At 44.8% G+C, this 14,638-nt stretch overlaps 1 protein-coding gene across 2 annotated transcripts in view; it reads left to right on the forward strand.

Annotated features, from left to right (window-relative positions):
• Nucleotides 1-14,638, forward strand: part of CSPG4 (chondroitin sulfate proteoglycan 4) — a 214,637-nt gene that overhangs the window by 171,382 nt on the left and 28,617 nt on the right. For both annotated transcript variants that reach the window (XM_029574975.1, XM_029574974.1), the window contains exons 3-5: nt 1,910-5,500; nt 6,597-7,073; nt 11,538-11,714. In XM_029574975.1, the coding sequence (XP_029430835.1) occupies nt 2,018-5,500; nt 6,597-7,073; nt 11,538-11,714 (4,137 nt within the window). In that variant the 5' untranslated portion in view covers nt 1,910-2,017. The remainder of the gene's footprint in view (nt 1-1,909; nt 5,501-6,596; nt 7,074-11,537; nt 11,715-14,638) is intronic.

Below are 14,638 nucleotides of genomic sequence, written 5' to 3' on the forward strand. Positions count from 1 at the left end.
TAGGCAACTCCAGGGCACAAGGGCCACAAACAGGTCTGATTTTCAGGACATCTGCATGAGATAAAATTTGCATACAGTGGGGGCAGTGCATGCTAATATATCCCATGCATATTCATTATGGATATGCTGAAAACCAGACCTGTTTGTGGCACCTGAAGACCAGGGTTGGCTATCCCTGCTCTAGTGTTTACACTCCGAAGAAGACTCTTATGGGACTTACTTTTGACAGCAGTATATTTCCTTTCTATGGGGGACATTGATGGCCTACTAGGCCTCCAAAAGTGATGGGATTTCAGACATTCTGTGGTGATTTTCATGTCACGTAAGCAGGTTATGGAAGTAATACTGAGGCCCAGGCCGTATAGGCAGAATGGTCAGACTTTAAACTTCTGTTAGTCAAATAAACAAATTAAGAAGACTAGGGAGATGTACAGAGGCAGTCAGTCGGTTAATAATAGCAGGAGTCAGGCAAGCCACTATCCTTTGCAGGGCAACACTAATGGCAAGAGAGGCCCTGAAGGATACGGGATGACGACCCTTGGGACTGCAGTGTATTTTACTCGCCAGGCAGCAGTGAAATTGCTGTAGTACGCTCATCTAATACCTCCACATCTGAAGCCCTTCCGCCCCCCTCCCTCCTTTCCCTCCCCCAAACCTCTTTCCCTCTTCATGGCCTCCTGTACTCTTTTCGTACTTCTCCCCTCTCTTTTCATCTCTTCTCCTTCAGCTCGCCTTCCTTCCCCGTCCCGCCAGTTTGCTCAAGCTGAGCCAAGCCTGCAATCTGTCAGCAGCTGCAGAGAATCAGCAGATCAAACCCCGGAGAAGTGCGCACCAAATGTACAAAATTACAGTATCGATGATCCCAAACAGAATGAAAGCATCATCTCTATCATAATCACAGTGCACCGTACTAGCAAACCCATTATTACAGTCAAGCTGATGAAAACAGCTAGGTTCAAATAGTTTGGGGGAAGGATTTTCCTAAAGGGACACAAAGATGAAGAGGTCAGTTCATTCTTGGTGGTTTTGGCTTCCAGGAAGCAAACACTAGCAACCAAACATCAAGTTTTCCTGAATAGTTACTGTCATAAAAGGAGATGTTCGGCTGCCATTCTGCATATTTTCAAACTCTCATAAAGTTATTTGCAAGGGTCTAAATAACGAAACTTGAAGCAAGCAGGAGGCAGAACCTACTTTCCTCTCCATTGTCAGGATCCACTCCACCTCAGATGTTAGCCCAGCTAGTAGGGTTGCAGCTTTTGATCACCTCTGCTCCAAAGATATTTATCCCACAGGGGCTGCTTTACAGCAGTGTGAATGGCGCCACCACCCTGGAGAGGTCCCGTGGCAGTCGCACCACCCACACAGACCTAAAGATGGCCGAGGCCAGTGGCAGCGGGAGGAAGCATAGGATTTGTCGCCCCGCACCTCTCCCCTTAACCCCCCCACAGCATGGCTGCCTCTCTTACCCCCGTTGATTGACTCATTCTGCTGCTACTATTACTGCTATTCTTATTGATCATTTCTAAAGCGCTACTAGATATGAGCAGCAGCGCTGTGCGGAATCACATAAGAGACCAGCCGTGGAGCTTACGAATCCGGTTCACCCGATCCAATTAGCCATGAGAGGGAAGAGTAAGCAGCAGCCTGCTCCACAGCACAGTCCTGCTCCCACACCTCCTACACTTCTTCTGCCATTGGGAGATAGATAGGGGGGGGGGCGGAGATAGGTGACAGTAAGGGATAGGTGAGGGGCAGAGACAGGGGGATGAGGTAAGGGGAGGGGAGAAACAAGGGGGGAAGGGAGGGGCTAATGGAGAAAGGTGAGCAAGAGAGGGAGAGGAGAAAAGACCAGCTGTTTATTACATATAAAGAGATAAATACTTTTTTTTCACTCTTTTACCTACAGGTTAGACTTCAGCTTGGATTTGGAGAGGTGCTGCTCAGCTCTCCAGCAGGACTGAAACTCAACAACCTGATCGATCATGATGCCGAGCTGATAATTGCAGACGGAAAGATGACTCTGATCCTAGATCATCTCTTTAACACCTCTGCGTGGATCCCGGGGAACAAGCAGAAAATGAACATTCATCATGGTCTCTACATTGGTGGAAAAGGCAATCTGGACCTAGCCTACCTCAGCAGAGCCAGCCTGTTTTTCAGGGGCTGCATCCACACGGTGAACTTTAATGACCTTGACTGTCTGTACTGGCATTCATCCAGAACATTCCATGAGGTGCAAGAAGGTTGCAGCCTGGAGTTTTCTGCAGGACCAGATGACCCGCTCAGCTTTGTGGGACCACAGTCCTTCGTTGCATTTCCTGGGTGGAACGCAAGGGAGGAAGGCACAATGGAATTTTTAATGACATCTAACATCAAGCAGGCACCACTGATCTACCAGTCGGGCTTCCAGAATGATTTTGTGTACCTAGACATTCTAGATGGCCACTTGAGGGGGGCTATTAATGAAGGAAATGGGGTTGTCATCTTACAAAATAGCTTTTATGTCAGCAATAACCAGCAGCACGAGGTCAGAGTTTTCATTAATCGTAACCATTTTGAAATCTCTGTAGATAACAATGTGGTCAAAATAGATAAACATAGTGGAAATAATTATTTAGATCTGCAGGGAAGCCTTTTCATAGGAGGTATGGATGAAAATACATTCGAAAAACTAAAGGAAAACCAACTAGCTGGCATTGCAAGCAATGGTATGGCATATGGCTCCTTTGTTGGTTGTATGGAAGACCTAAGGATAAACCTGGAGGAAAAAAGTCTACAGGATGCTCTGGTCACAAAGGACATATTTACTGACTGCAAAAGACAGAACACTAACATATATTATGAGAATATATATGCAGATTATGAGGAATCAACCACCCCCGCTTCAGAAATCTTGCATGGGCTTTGGGGACCATCAGTGGCACCATGTCACCCAAATTCAAACCTATCTCCTGTCTTCACCAACTTCACCAAATTGCTGAATCTCAGCCCACTGATTATTAAAGAAGGAGGTACCACCTTCTTGGAATGGAAACATACCCAACCAACGATAGACCTTAACAGCGTAGGCATAAGGCAGTCTCAGGTCCTCTTCAGTGTTATACATGATGCAAGCTTTGGACAGCTGGAACTGGATATTCCAGGTGCTAAAACCAGAAAGAAGTTTACTCTATTGGACATAATAAATCGAAAAGTCAGGTTTGTTCATGATGGCTCTGAAAGGTTCAAGGACCAACTTGTTCTAGAGGTAACTGTCAACACCAAGGTACCAGTTCCTGAATGTCTGCACAAGGGTCAGACCTACTTGCTTCCGATAGCAATCACCCCGGTTAATGATGCACCACAGGTAATCTTTCCACAAGGAGACCTTCTGATGATACTTGAGAACACACGGAAGGTTTTAAGCTCCAACGTGATCCGTATAGTTGATGCTGACACACCCTGTGATAACTTAAACATTTTCCTACTTAATAGCAAAAAGACTGAAGAGGGCTATGTGGAATACAGCTCTGAGACAGAACAACCAATTGATGAGTTCTCCTGTATGGATTTGGAGGCAGATAATTTGGTCTATGTTCACCAGAAAGGACCTACATCACAGCTTGCCTTTCAGGTCAGTGATGGTACATCAAGAAGCCCAGTGTCCACCTTAAGAATCATTGCAATAGAGCCAGATATCCAAGTGGGAAACAACACTGGTCTCATCATCTCACAAGGAGACACTGCCACAATTTCCTCTGCCAACCTCTCTGTGGAAACCAACGCAGTTAAACAAAAGGTGAACATTTTCTATCATATCACAGAACCCCTCAGATTTGGGGAGGTTCGAAAAGAAATAAATACGAGGGAGTGGAAGACAGTGGAAGCTTTCCAGCAGCAAGACATAGATCAGGGACACGTCCAATACCTCTGCACTGATTCTGAACACCGCAATGAGGATGTTACAGAAAAGCTGAGCTTTGAAGTTCGAGTTGGCCAAAAAACCTTGAAGAACAACACCTTCTTTATTAAAATCAAAAGGGCAACAATAAAAATGTTGAAAATGATCCCTCTGGAGCTGAAAAACAAACTCCAAAAGAACATTACCATTCATGAAATGGAAGCTGCAGTTGAAGATAAACGCCTTAATCCCACCTCCCTCTATTACATGGTTCTTCAAGCCCCAAGAAAGGGAAATCTGCTGCTGCTAGGTCAACGGTTGACTGAGGGTTTTGGATTCAGCCAGGAAGATTTACTCAGAGGTCATCTGAGCTACAAAGCAACAATCAGAAATGCTAATGAAACTGAGGACTACTTCCAGTTCCGGGTACAGACGGCTGACCAGCAGCAGCATTCACCCATGCATACCTACATGATAAAAATTGGAGCAGACCCTGATGCACCTATACTGACTAATGTCATCCTCTCTGTTCTTGAAGGTGAAAAGGCATTTATCACTGCAGACTATCTCTTTGTGAAAAGCCTAAACAGCATGAATTACCTGTACGAGGTAATTGAAGGCCCCCAGCATGGGAAGCTGCTGCACAAGACATCTCCCAGGTGGTCCTTAAAGGATGAATCCATCACAAAGTTCACCAATGAAGACATTGTTCAGAACAGGCTACTGTACCAGCATGATGACTCTGAAACCACTGAGGATGATATACCCTTTGTGGCCACCAGACAAGATGAAGGAAGTGCAGATGCTCTACTACTGGATGGAGAGGCAGAGGAAGTCAGGGGTGTTTTCAGAGTCTCCATTCAGCCTAAAAATGACCAGCCACCAGTTCAAGTGGTGGACAAAGTCTTCAAGGTGGTACGAAGTGGCCAGCGCCTACTTACCACCAGTGACATTGCTTTTTCTGATGCAGACTCCGGGAGTTCTGACTTGCAGCTGACATTTGTCAGGAGGGGCATCCCCTTTGGCAGCATTGTGTTTGTGGACGACACCGCCCACCAAGTGTACCGCTTCACCCAGGAAGATCTGAGGATGAAAAGGATACTTTTTATCCACTCTGGTGCTGATCACGGTCACTTCCAGCTCCAGGTTTCTGATGGCTTATACCACTTGACAGCCACCTTAGAAGTCCAGGCATCTGACCCATACTTGCAGATTATCAACAACACTGGTTTAATGGTCCACCAGGGAAGTCGGGAAGTTTTGGATGCTTCTGTCCTCAGCCTGGAGACTAACATGGATATCAGGAATGATGATGAGATCACATACCAAATCGTTACTCCACCAAAATGGGGGATGATACTAAAAAGTGGCTGGCGAGTGACTTCCTTTACCCAAAAGGATTTCCTGGCAGGGGAGCTGCTCTACCATCATAATGGCAGCAGCAATGCAAAAGATTATTTTGAAGTTTCCGTGGAAGCTAACCAGGTGCTGGTAGAAGACACAGTTGAGATCACCATCATCCTGGTCGACCAGGATAACCCTCCAGAGGTTGTCCACAACGAGAAAATCTATGTCTTCCAAGGAGAAGCGGCTCAGATTAAGAAAGAGTATTTAATGGTAAGGGATAGGGCTCTGTAATGTTTACTTTTTTGTTTTTCGTGATGCAGCCCCACTGTAAAAGGTTTGCATAATAAAAGAACAGTGTTCCTGCTAGGGATAGATTTTTCTGGAAACCCCAATCGTGTCTGGGCTGAATCCCTGGGGCTGCTATTTTGGAGATATTTTGATAGAAGGAGGAAAGAGGGGAAATTAAGGAGGAAGAGGGGAAATTAACTTCCCCACTTAATATTTACCTGCTGATAGAACAGGGGGTTCTATCAGCAGGTAAATATTAAGTGGGGAAGTTAATTTCCCCTCTTCATTAGAATAATCACATGCTTTATTCAAAATATACTATGCTTACCTACCAAGGACATCACAGACAATTAATTCTGTAGCCTTTCTGTTTTCTTAATTAAATTAGTCTTTAACGGGCAAATGTCCTTACTTTTTCTTTACAGCTTCTGTAAGCTGCTGCATAGGGCCTATATAAACATATATTTGTTGGAATGGGGGGGTCTTTTGCACAGGGGAAGGGGGCAAGCCATTTCAGATTAATTTGATACTGTTCCACTCATGGGCGCTCTCGAGTGCCGCCTGTTAAATTATTTTATGAAAATCAAAAGTGTCTCACCAAGCAAAGCAGAACTGGTGAGAGTCCTTTGCTAAAAAAAAAAAAAAAATTGGCCACATATCACTGCACAGTTGCAATTTGCCAGGCCACAGTTAACCCTGTCCCAGGGCAGCTCCGTTAAAAAAAAAAAAAAAAAAAGCCATTTGAGGCAATGTGACTCAGCTTTCAAAAATGTTTAGTCCATTTTGATCCCAGCACCAGGACAAGACTGACTCATAAATTCATTTCTGACTCATAAATTCATTTGACATCTGACTGCTTACCAAGTTCAGGTAAGAAATCTCCAGATCTCATGAGAAATCTCTCAGTCCCACCATAGCACTCTTGGCCCCCTCAAGCTTTGGAACATCTGAGCTGCCTCACGTGAAAAGTCAGAACGGATTTGCTTTACAAGCCATAGGTCAATTTGAAATCAGAGTCTTGCTTATCTGTTACTTCTGACACTTTGTGATTTGATTTTCTACACTTCCCATTTTTCAGGTTCTGGATGAAGACAGTTTCCCTCATGAGATTGTTTACTCCATAAAGAGACACCCAATCTTTGGACATTTAGTGATGGTTTCCCACAGTTCCAGCTTCAGCGAAGATCCCAGCTTGGACAATGTGCAGACCTTTACTCAAGAAGACATCAATGAGGGCAGTGTCCTCTATCTCCATTCCAGGCTTGACCAGGAGAAGGATCACTTCACCCTCAACGTGACCAATGGGGTTAAGACACTGGAGGACATTTTGGTTGAGCTGGAGGTCCTTCCCAACTATATTCCCCTTGAGGTTCAGAACATAACTGTTGAGGAAGGGGGAGCAAAGGTTCTCTCCACTGATATCCTCAGTATCCAAAATGCTTATTTCACAACCCTCAACCTCGAGTTTGTGGTTCTGGAGCAACCGACAAATGGCACCATTCAGAATGCAGAGAGGCACCAAGACAGCGAGCTTCACATCTTTTCATGGAACGAGGTACTGTGAAAGACATGGCCATGTTTCATACAGGGCTGGATGAGGCAACAAAATACAGGCTCAGCACATTTATAAGGTCCCTGAATTTGGATTTTAGATTTGTTTACTCATCTTTCCAAACCCAGCTCAAAGCGAGTTACGTTCAGGTACTGTAGGTATTTCTCTGTTCCCAGAGGATTCACAGTCTAAAGGGTCCTATTTACTAAGTATTTTTCCCATAGACACAAAATGGGAGGAAACCTTTAGTAAATCAGGCCCTAAGTTTGCACATGAAGCAACGGAGGGTGGACTGACTTAGACAAGGTCACAAGGAGTATCAGTGGAAGAAGCAGGATTTGTACCCCGGCTTCCCTGGGTTTCAGCCATCTGCTCTGCTCTAACCATTGGGCTACAAATCCATTCCCTAAGAGGGAATAGAAAGTCAACTGATTCATAGCTTTTGTTTATCTTGTGCATATTTATTTATTTATTGGATCTTATATACCGTCATTTGGATTCCATCACAATGGTTTACAACAATAAATACATTTATAAACAATAAAACAGCCAAGTAAAACATAAAACAATGTAAAACTTAAAAATGAAACTAATATCGACATTTCATAAGTGATCCTAAAATACATCAAAACTCCTGTTCACTCCTCCTCCTTTCTCCTAGAATAAGCTATTCTAAAAATCCTTATGACCTAAAACAGAAAATCAGCGCATCCCATTCTTAATTATCTACAGCAGAGCTTTCCAAACTTTTCATGTTGGTGACACACTTTTTAGACAAACATAATTTCGTGACACAGTAATTCAGTCTACCAGCAAACCAGAAGTTAAAGGTTAAACGAACAAAATGTATTTCAACAATTTATGTATGTTTCCTTAAATATATACATAAAATGTTTCACAACACAACCTCTCATAATAAATATTTGCAGGCTTCCACTTCCTCCATGCTGATCTCGTACATTGTGAGATCGGCATAGAGAAAGTGCTACTCTTGCACATTCCCAAAGATTACATGTGCCAATCACTGAAAAGTAATTTTTTTTTTTACCTTTGCTGTCTGATCTTAGTTTTCTAATCGGTTGGTCACAGGCTTTTTTTTCCACCTTTCCTTTCTTTGCCAATTCCTTTTACAGGGTCTTTTTTTCTATTTCTTTTCTCTCCATCTGTCTTCTTCCCTCAAACACACAATCATGTTCTCATTCTCACACGCTGTCTATCTCACACACACAGGCTCTCACTCACATGCAATCTCACACATCCACAGCTCTCACATGCCTCTCTCTCATACTTACATACTGTCTCTCTCGTGCACATGCTGTCTCACTCTCACACACACAGGCTCTCTCACTCCTACATGCTCTCTTGCTCAAGCACAGGCTCTCACTGGCACATGCTGTCCCTCTGCATGGGATGCCGAAGGATGGGCTCTTCAGAGGCCCTGATCTTCCCTCGCCGTGACATGGGATCCGCAGCGGCCCTGCTATCGGGTTTCCTCCTCTTCTCGGGCCGCCGCGATGTGGGATCCGCAGCGGCCCTGCTATCGGGTTTCCTCCTCTTCTCGGGCCGTCGCGACGTGGGATCCACAACGGCCCATTAATGCTGCTCTTCTTCTGTACGCAGCAGATGCTCCTCCTCCTTCCTGCCCATGCGGCTCCGGCAACGTTTTTCTTCCGGGGCTGCACAGGCAGGAAGGAGGAGGAGGAGTGAACGTGACCCTCTTCTTCGGGCCGTGGTGATGTAAGCTCCACCACTGCCCGCCGATCTTCCTGCTATAGTTCCCTGCTTCCGCCGGTGCTGTGGACCGGGCGACACACCTCCACACTACAGGCGACACACTAATGTGTCCCGACACACACTTTGGAAAGCTCTGATCTACAGTATGTCATCCTTGACGCCAGTATTGTTTTCTTCCACATTCTCTTACATAGTAACATAGTAAATGACAGCAGAAAAAGACCCAAGTGGTCCATCCAATCTGCCCAGCAAGTTGCATAGGGTATTAACTGCTGCTCCATGCAGGTTACCCCATGCCTTCTGTTAAGGATAAGAAACCGTCACTCCATGCAGGTTGCCCAAGTTAACACAGATTATTTCCATTCTTTAGCCATTAGGGATCCTCTGTCTTTATCCCATGCCCTTATGAATTCCATTACCACTACCTCTTCTGGAAGGGCTTTCCGTGCATTCTGCACCCTTTCCATGAAGAAGTATTTCCTGACAACATTTGTTCCTGAGTCTGCCCCCTTTGAGCTTCATATTATGACCCCTAGTTCTACAGCTTTCTATCCATTGGAAAAGGTTTGATTCTTGTGCATCATTAATACCATTCAGATATTTAAAAGTCAGTATCATATCTCCTCTGTCCATCCTTGCCTCCAGGATATACATATTTAGGACCTTCAGTCTCGTCTCATAAGTCTTCTGGTGCAGACCTTACACCAGTTTGGTTGCCTTTCTAAGGATAGCTTCCTCATCCTGTCTCTGTCCTTTTTGAGGTACGGTCTCCAGAACGGAACACAGTACTCCAGGTGAGGCCTCGCCAGGGACCTGTATAGGGACATCATCACTCCTGCTGGTCATTCTTCCCTTTGTTCCATATATACAATCCATGTACTACTGTAGCAAACGTCATAATTAATCTTTCAATAGAGATTTACAAAGTCATTCTTTTACTGACCAGCATATATCACAAATATAACCACCACATTTTGGCTCCGATCCCCCAATTGCACACTGCTTTTTACCTATCTGATTTAGGGTGAAAACCTGAGTTAAATGGCACATCATTGCTGTGTATTTAAATGATGTAAATAGGGGAATAATGAGCTGACTAGCTCATTTCCCCCAGTCAATAAGAGGTCCATATTCAGTCACTGCTTAGATACCAAAGTTAGCCAAATAAACTTATCCGGCTAACTTTGGTTAGCCGGATACGTTTATTTGGCTAACTTTGGTATCTAAGTTAGCCAATGTGCAGATTAAGTCATTTTCCTGCCTAGAGATGTCATTAGTAGTGCACGTCACGTCTCCCTTTATCAAAAACATGGAAGCAATAGAGTTGAATTAGCGTTGGGGGCCAAGATCTTGACAATTGGTACAATACTCGTGAGGCTCAAGCTTGTGCCACTTCAACACATTTGTTGTATGTTGGTTGCCTACATTACTAACGGGGTGTTCTTCTGGGGGTAATTTTCAGGATTCGCTCACTTACATCCCGGTTTGTGCGCGTAAAATGCCTTTTGAAAATCATCCAGGAGTTGCGCAGGGAAAATTATGTGCGGAACTTGCATTTGTATTATCGATTTGAAAAGTACGCAGGTGAATGTACACGCAGAAAGTTATGCCTGCCTAGGAAGAGATGTAAATTCCTGCACGTATGTTCACATGCATAGCAGCACAGCTCAGGAATTTTTAAAGCTTTGAAACTTCGGGCTAAAATCTGAAGGTATTTTGTACCCGCAGACTTCAGCCATGCATGGACTGCTGAAGATTGCCCTTGTAATGTCATTTTGCTTCCTTTGAGCTGGGAATGCGTTACAGAGGTGCACAATACTAAAAAAAACGTATTAATATTTGCCCTTTCAGGATCATCCCTGTAGCTGAGGCCATGAGCAAGTTCAGATCCTCTGTCTATCAAGGCTGGGTGGACTGGGTTGCAACATAGAGATGGTGCACTCAGGCCCAGGGGAGAGGGAGCAGATGCATGGTGCGGCTGTGGTGGCCCCTGCTGGCCAACAAGCAGGGCCGGGAGTTAATCTCTGTGGAGGACCCCCTTCGGCCCTCAGACCAGCAAAGCTAACTGAAGACGGGAGGGGAGCAGACACCCAGAAGTCCATATTCAGCCACTGGCCAGCTAGGAAAGTTATCCAGAGATACTTATCCTGCTACCTTAGCCAGGATATTCAGCAGCACAAGCAAGCCACCTGGCTATCTTAGTTTGCCACATGAGATTAACTGGACTGCTCTTTGGCCTCCTAAAAGTATCCAGCTATGTTAGCCAGATAATGCTGAAAATTGGTGTTTATCTGACTAACCGGCCCCATCCCGGAACACCCCCACCCCCATCCTGGTTTTACCTTGCTAACTTTTCAGCTAAATAAAAGGGTTGTCAGCTAAGGCCGGGGAGGTCAGACCAGTGGGATTTCTAAATCCCAGAGTTTGTCTGGCTAAGTGCCAAACTTAACCAGACAAACGCAGTGAATATGCCAGAAAGAGACAATGTTTGATGATGTAATTGCTATACAAAATGTCCCCATCCATGCTAAAAAGATTTAATATAAAACTGTTACACATGTTAATTGGATTGCATTGGTGCTATCATTGCTTTTACACTGCATGTTAGAGTCTGGCACGGCTCCTTTACTTGGGGACTATTGCTAAAATGGGAATAATAAGAAAACTACGTGCAAAAGTCATATCCTGCTGTATCGGTGGGAACTGCCTTCACTCTTCCTTCTGACTCTGCAGGTGGGGCACCAGCTCATCCTCTACCAGCACGACGGCAGCGAGTCCAGCAGTGATAGTTTCACCATCTTGGCCAACGCCTCCGAGATTGGCAAGCAGAGCCAGCCAATGACCATCTTTGTCACCGTGGCCCTGGAGAACGATGAGGAGCCGCTGCTGACCAACAACGCTGGACTGCAGGTAATTGCCCAGGAAGGCGGATGTAATCCGCACCTACCGGGTTCCACCCTCTGTCGCTGGGCCCGGAGAGGGGGCAGGCATGGAGACAGCGCCAGCTGGATGCTCCAGGCAGTGCGGGCACAGACTTAGCTCAGCACGGGAGTGGGTATGAAGGGTGCAGCCGGGTTGGGCAAGTCGGGCAGGAAAACGAGCCATCTTCACTAAACCATTCCCAACTGAACCGAGCCTAACAAAGCTGAGCCTGCAAGAGAAATGGTGAATTTCTATTTAGATGTCTTTGCAGCTGACTTGGAAATCGTGACAAAATTCTGACCCCAGACAGGCAGAACTGAGTTGGCATTTGAGCTGACGTGCAGGCTGCTCCTTCACTCTTAGCACATACAACATGGTCTAATCCTTGACGTGGCCCCGGTGGATTCTCCAGAGCAGTCACAGACCTGGGAACATCTTACCCTGAACAGTTTTTTTAGCTTTATAAAAAGGCACAGGTTAAAAGGCTGAAAAACAAGTTATTCCATCCTTGGTTCTCTCCAGATCCTTCTGGATTGCCCTGGAAATTGTTTTCTTTGGTCTGAAGAGGCAAAGCTAGCCAAAGTACCCAGAATGCTTTGCAGCAACCAGTCTTTCTCCCTCTCTGAGAAGCCAGCAGTGATGGTATCCAGTGCTTTATTCATTCTTAAAGCATGTCAGCTGTGCTCCCCAGACTTTATAAACGCTGTATCCTTGTCACCAGACGTTTTGCTGTATTTCCTTTCACATTATTAGGACATGAAGGAAGCTCCTTCTCTCACTGCCGAGTTGTTAAAACAGCAGCGGATGGTGAGGGACTGCAGAAGGGTCTCGTGAGGCTAGGCAACTAGGCCCCTGAATGGCAGACGAAATTTAATGTGGAAAAGTGAAAAGTAATGCGCACAGGGAACTACAGGTACACAATGCTGGGCTCTCTGTTTGGAGTCACCACCCAGGAAAAGGACCTCGGCGTCTTGGTAGATAATACTTTGACATTTTCGGCTCGGTGTGCGGTGACAGTCAAAAGGCAAGCAGAAGGTTAGAAATTATTTGGAAAGGAATAAACAGGAAAACTGAAACCATCAAAATGCCTTGAGCTTTGTGTGCAGTTCTGTCATCCTATCTCGAAAAAAAAGTCATAGCAGACATAGAAAAGGGACAGAGAAAGGCCACAAAAATGATAAAGGCAATGGAGAAAGGCTAAGGCTCTTTAGACTGGAAAAGAGATGACTGAGAGGGGATGTGATTGAGATTTATAAAATAATGAGTGGATGGAGCGGGTGAATACGGAAAGGTTAGTTACCCTTCCAAACAACACTAGGACTAGGGGGCACACCATTAAACTAGCAAGAGGCAAATTTAGAACGTTTTTCACCTCGGCGCACAATCAAGCTATGGAATCTGTTGCCAGAGGACGCGGTCAAGGCGACTAACATAGTGGTGGGGAGTTCAAAAGAGGATTGAACAAGCACCCGAAGGAAAAGCCCATAAACAGTTATTAGCCAGGTAGACTGGGAAAGCCAGCGCTTATCCCCGGGAGTGAGATAGATCAACAATTTGGGATATGACAGGACTTGTGACCCGGAGACAGGATGCTGGGCTCGATGGAGCTTGGTCTAGTCCAGCACGGCACTTATGTTCTTGCATGCTGGAGAAATCTGATTCTGGGATATTAGAATCAGATTCGTAAGTGACACAGTAGATTTCCGCAGAAAAAGACCAACTGGCCCATTCAGTCTGTCCACGCCTTCCTCTCCATGCTAAGGACACATCCCAGCTGCCAGACATAGAGAGTGACTGTTTGTTAGATATCGTTTCTATTAACGATAGGTTTTAGTCTTCCTCCTTCTTGGGTAGAAGAGCAGACAAGATCCCCTCTGTAATCCGCCTCCAGCACCTCTCCACTTCCACGTCGAATCGCAAAGCTTTGTAATAATCTAAGAAACTGCCAACACTAGTGTGGCTGTCGCCCAAACATCAGTCTTTGCAGTCCCTGTGGCCTTTTTGGGCAGTACCCTGTCACCACCAGCCTGCTGCATCAGCCTGGCCAGTCTCTGGAGAGTTGTAGCCTGCTGGTACCTGCCCGGCTACCTCCATGGCCTGCAGTGCAACGAGGAATTTCTTCCCTTGGATTTTTTGCTATCTAGCAACCACGTTTTATTGAATTCTCGTACTGTTTTAACCTCCACTATGTTCTAATTTAGATTTAGGAAACTGTAATAGCATGACAGTTTGTACGTGTGTTGCCAAAGTAATAAATGAAGTGGTAAAAAAATCAAATGAGAAAATAAAAATATAGAACCTCCCAAAAGATTGCTAGTGCTCTGCAACACAGAAATGTTTTGCAGTTACACCTTTAACCACTAGATGGTAGCATTGCCTCATTTTTTTAAATGGGAGAGTTACGGTTTATTCTTGGTTGAACTGACTTTTTTAAATGTTATTTATCATTTTCAAAAATTAATACTAGTAATAACTTGTCATGGAATATAGGCTGATAACAATTAACAGGAATAATCAAATAATTTAAAAAGTAAAAAAAAAAAAAAAAATAGACCTCAAAATAAAGAAAAGACAAAGCTGGAAAAATTTGGAAGGTATTGAATCAATTCTAGGAAGCCAAGTATCCTGCCAGAGCTGAACATCTAATTACATCATTACAGACAGTCTATAAACTCCTAACGCAACTGTTAGGAGCAAGGATCAGACTCCTAGGCAGAGATGGCCTCTGGAGCAGCTTTATCCTATAAATAAAGGACCTAATGATCAGCTCTGTGATGTCGATATTTCTCTGCTCTGTCACTCAATATCTGCAGGGAAATTTTAAGAGCAATTCGACTTCCAATGAAATCATTTGTTGATGCAAAACAAGACCTTTTTTTGTGTGCTGTACTTGAGCACCCTCTACAGGCGTC

Source organism: Rhinatrema bivittatum, chromosome 13 (genome assembly GCF_901001135.1).
Source record: "Rhinatrema bivittatum chromosome 13, aRhiBiv1.1, whole genome shotgun sequence".
Classification (NCBI taxonomy): Eukaryota; Metazoa; Chordata; class Amphibia; order Gymnophiona; family Rhinatrematidae; genus Rhinatrema; species Rhinatrema bivittatum.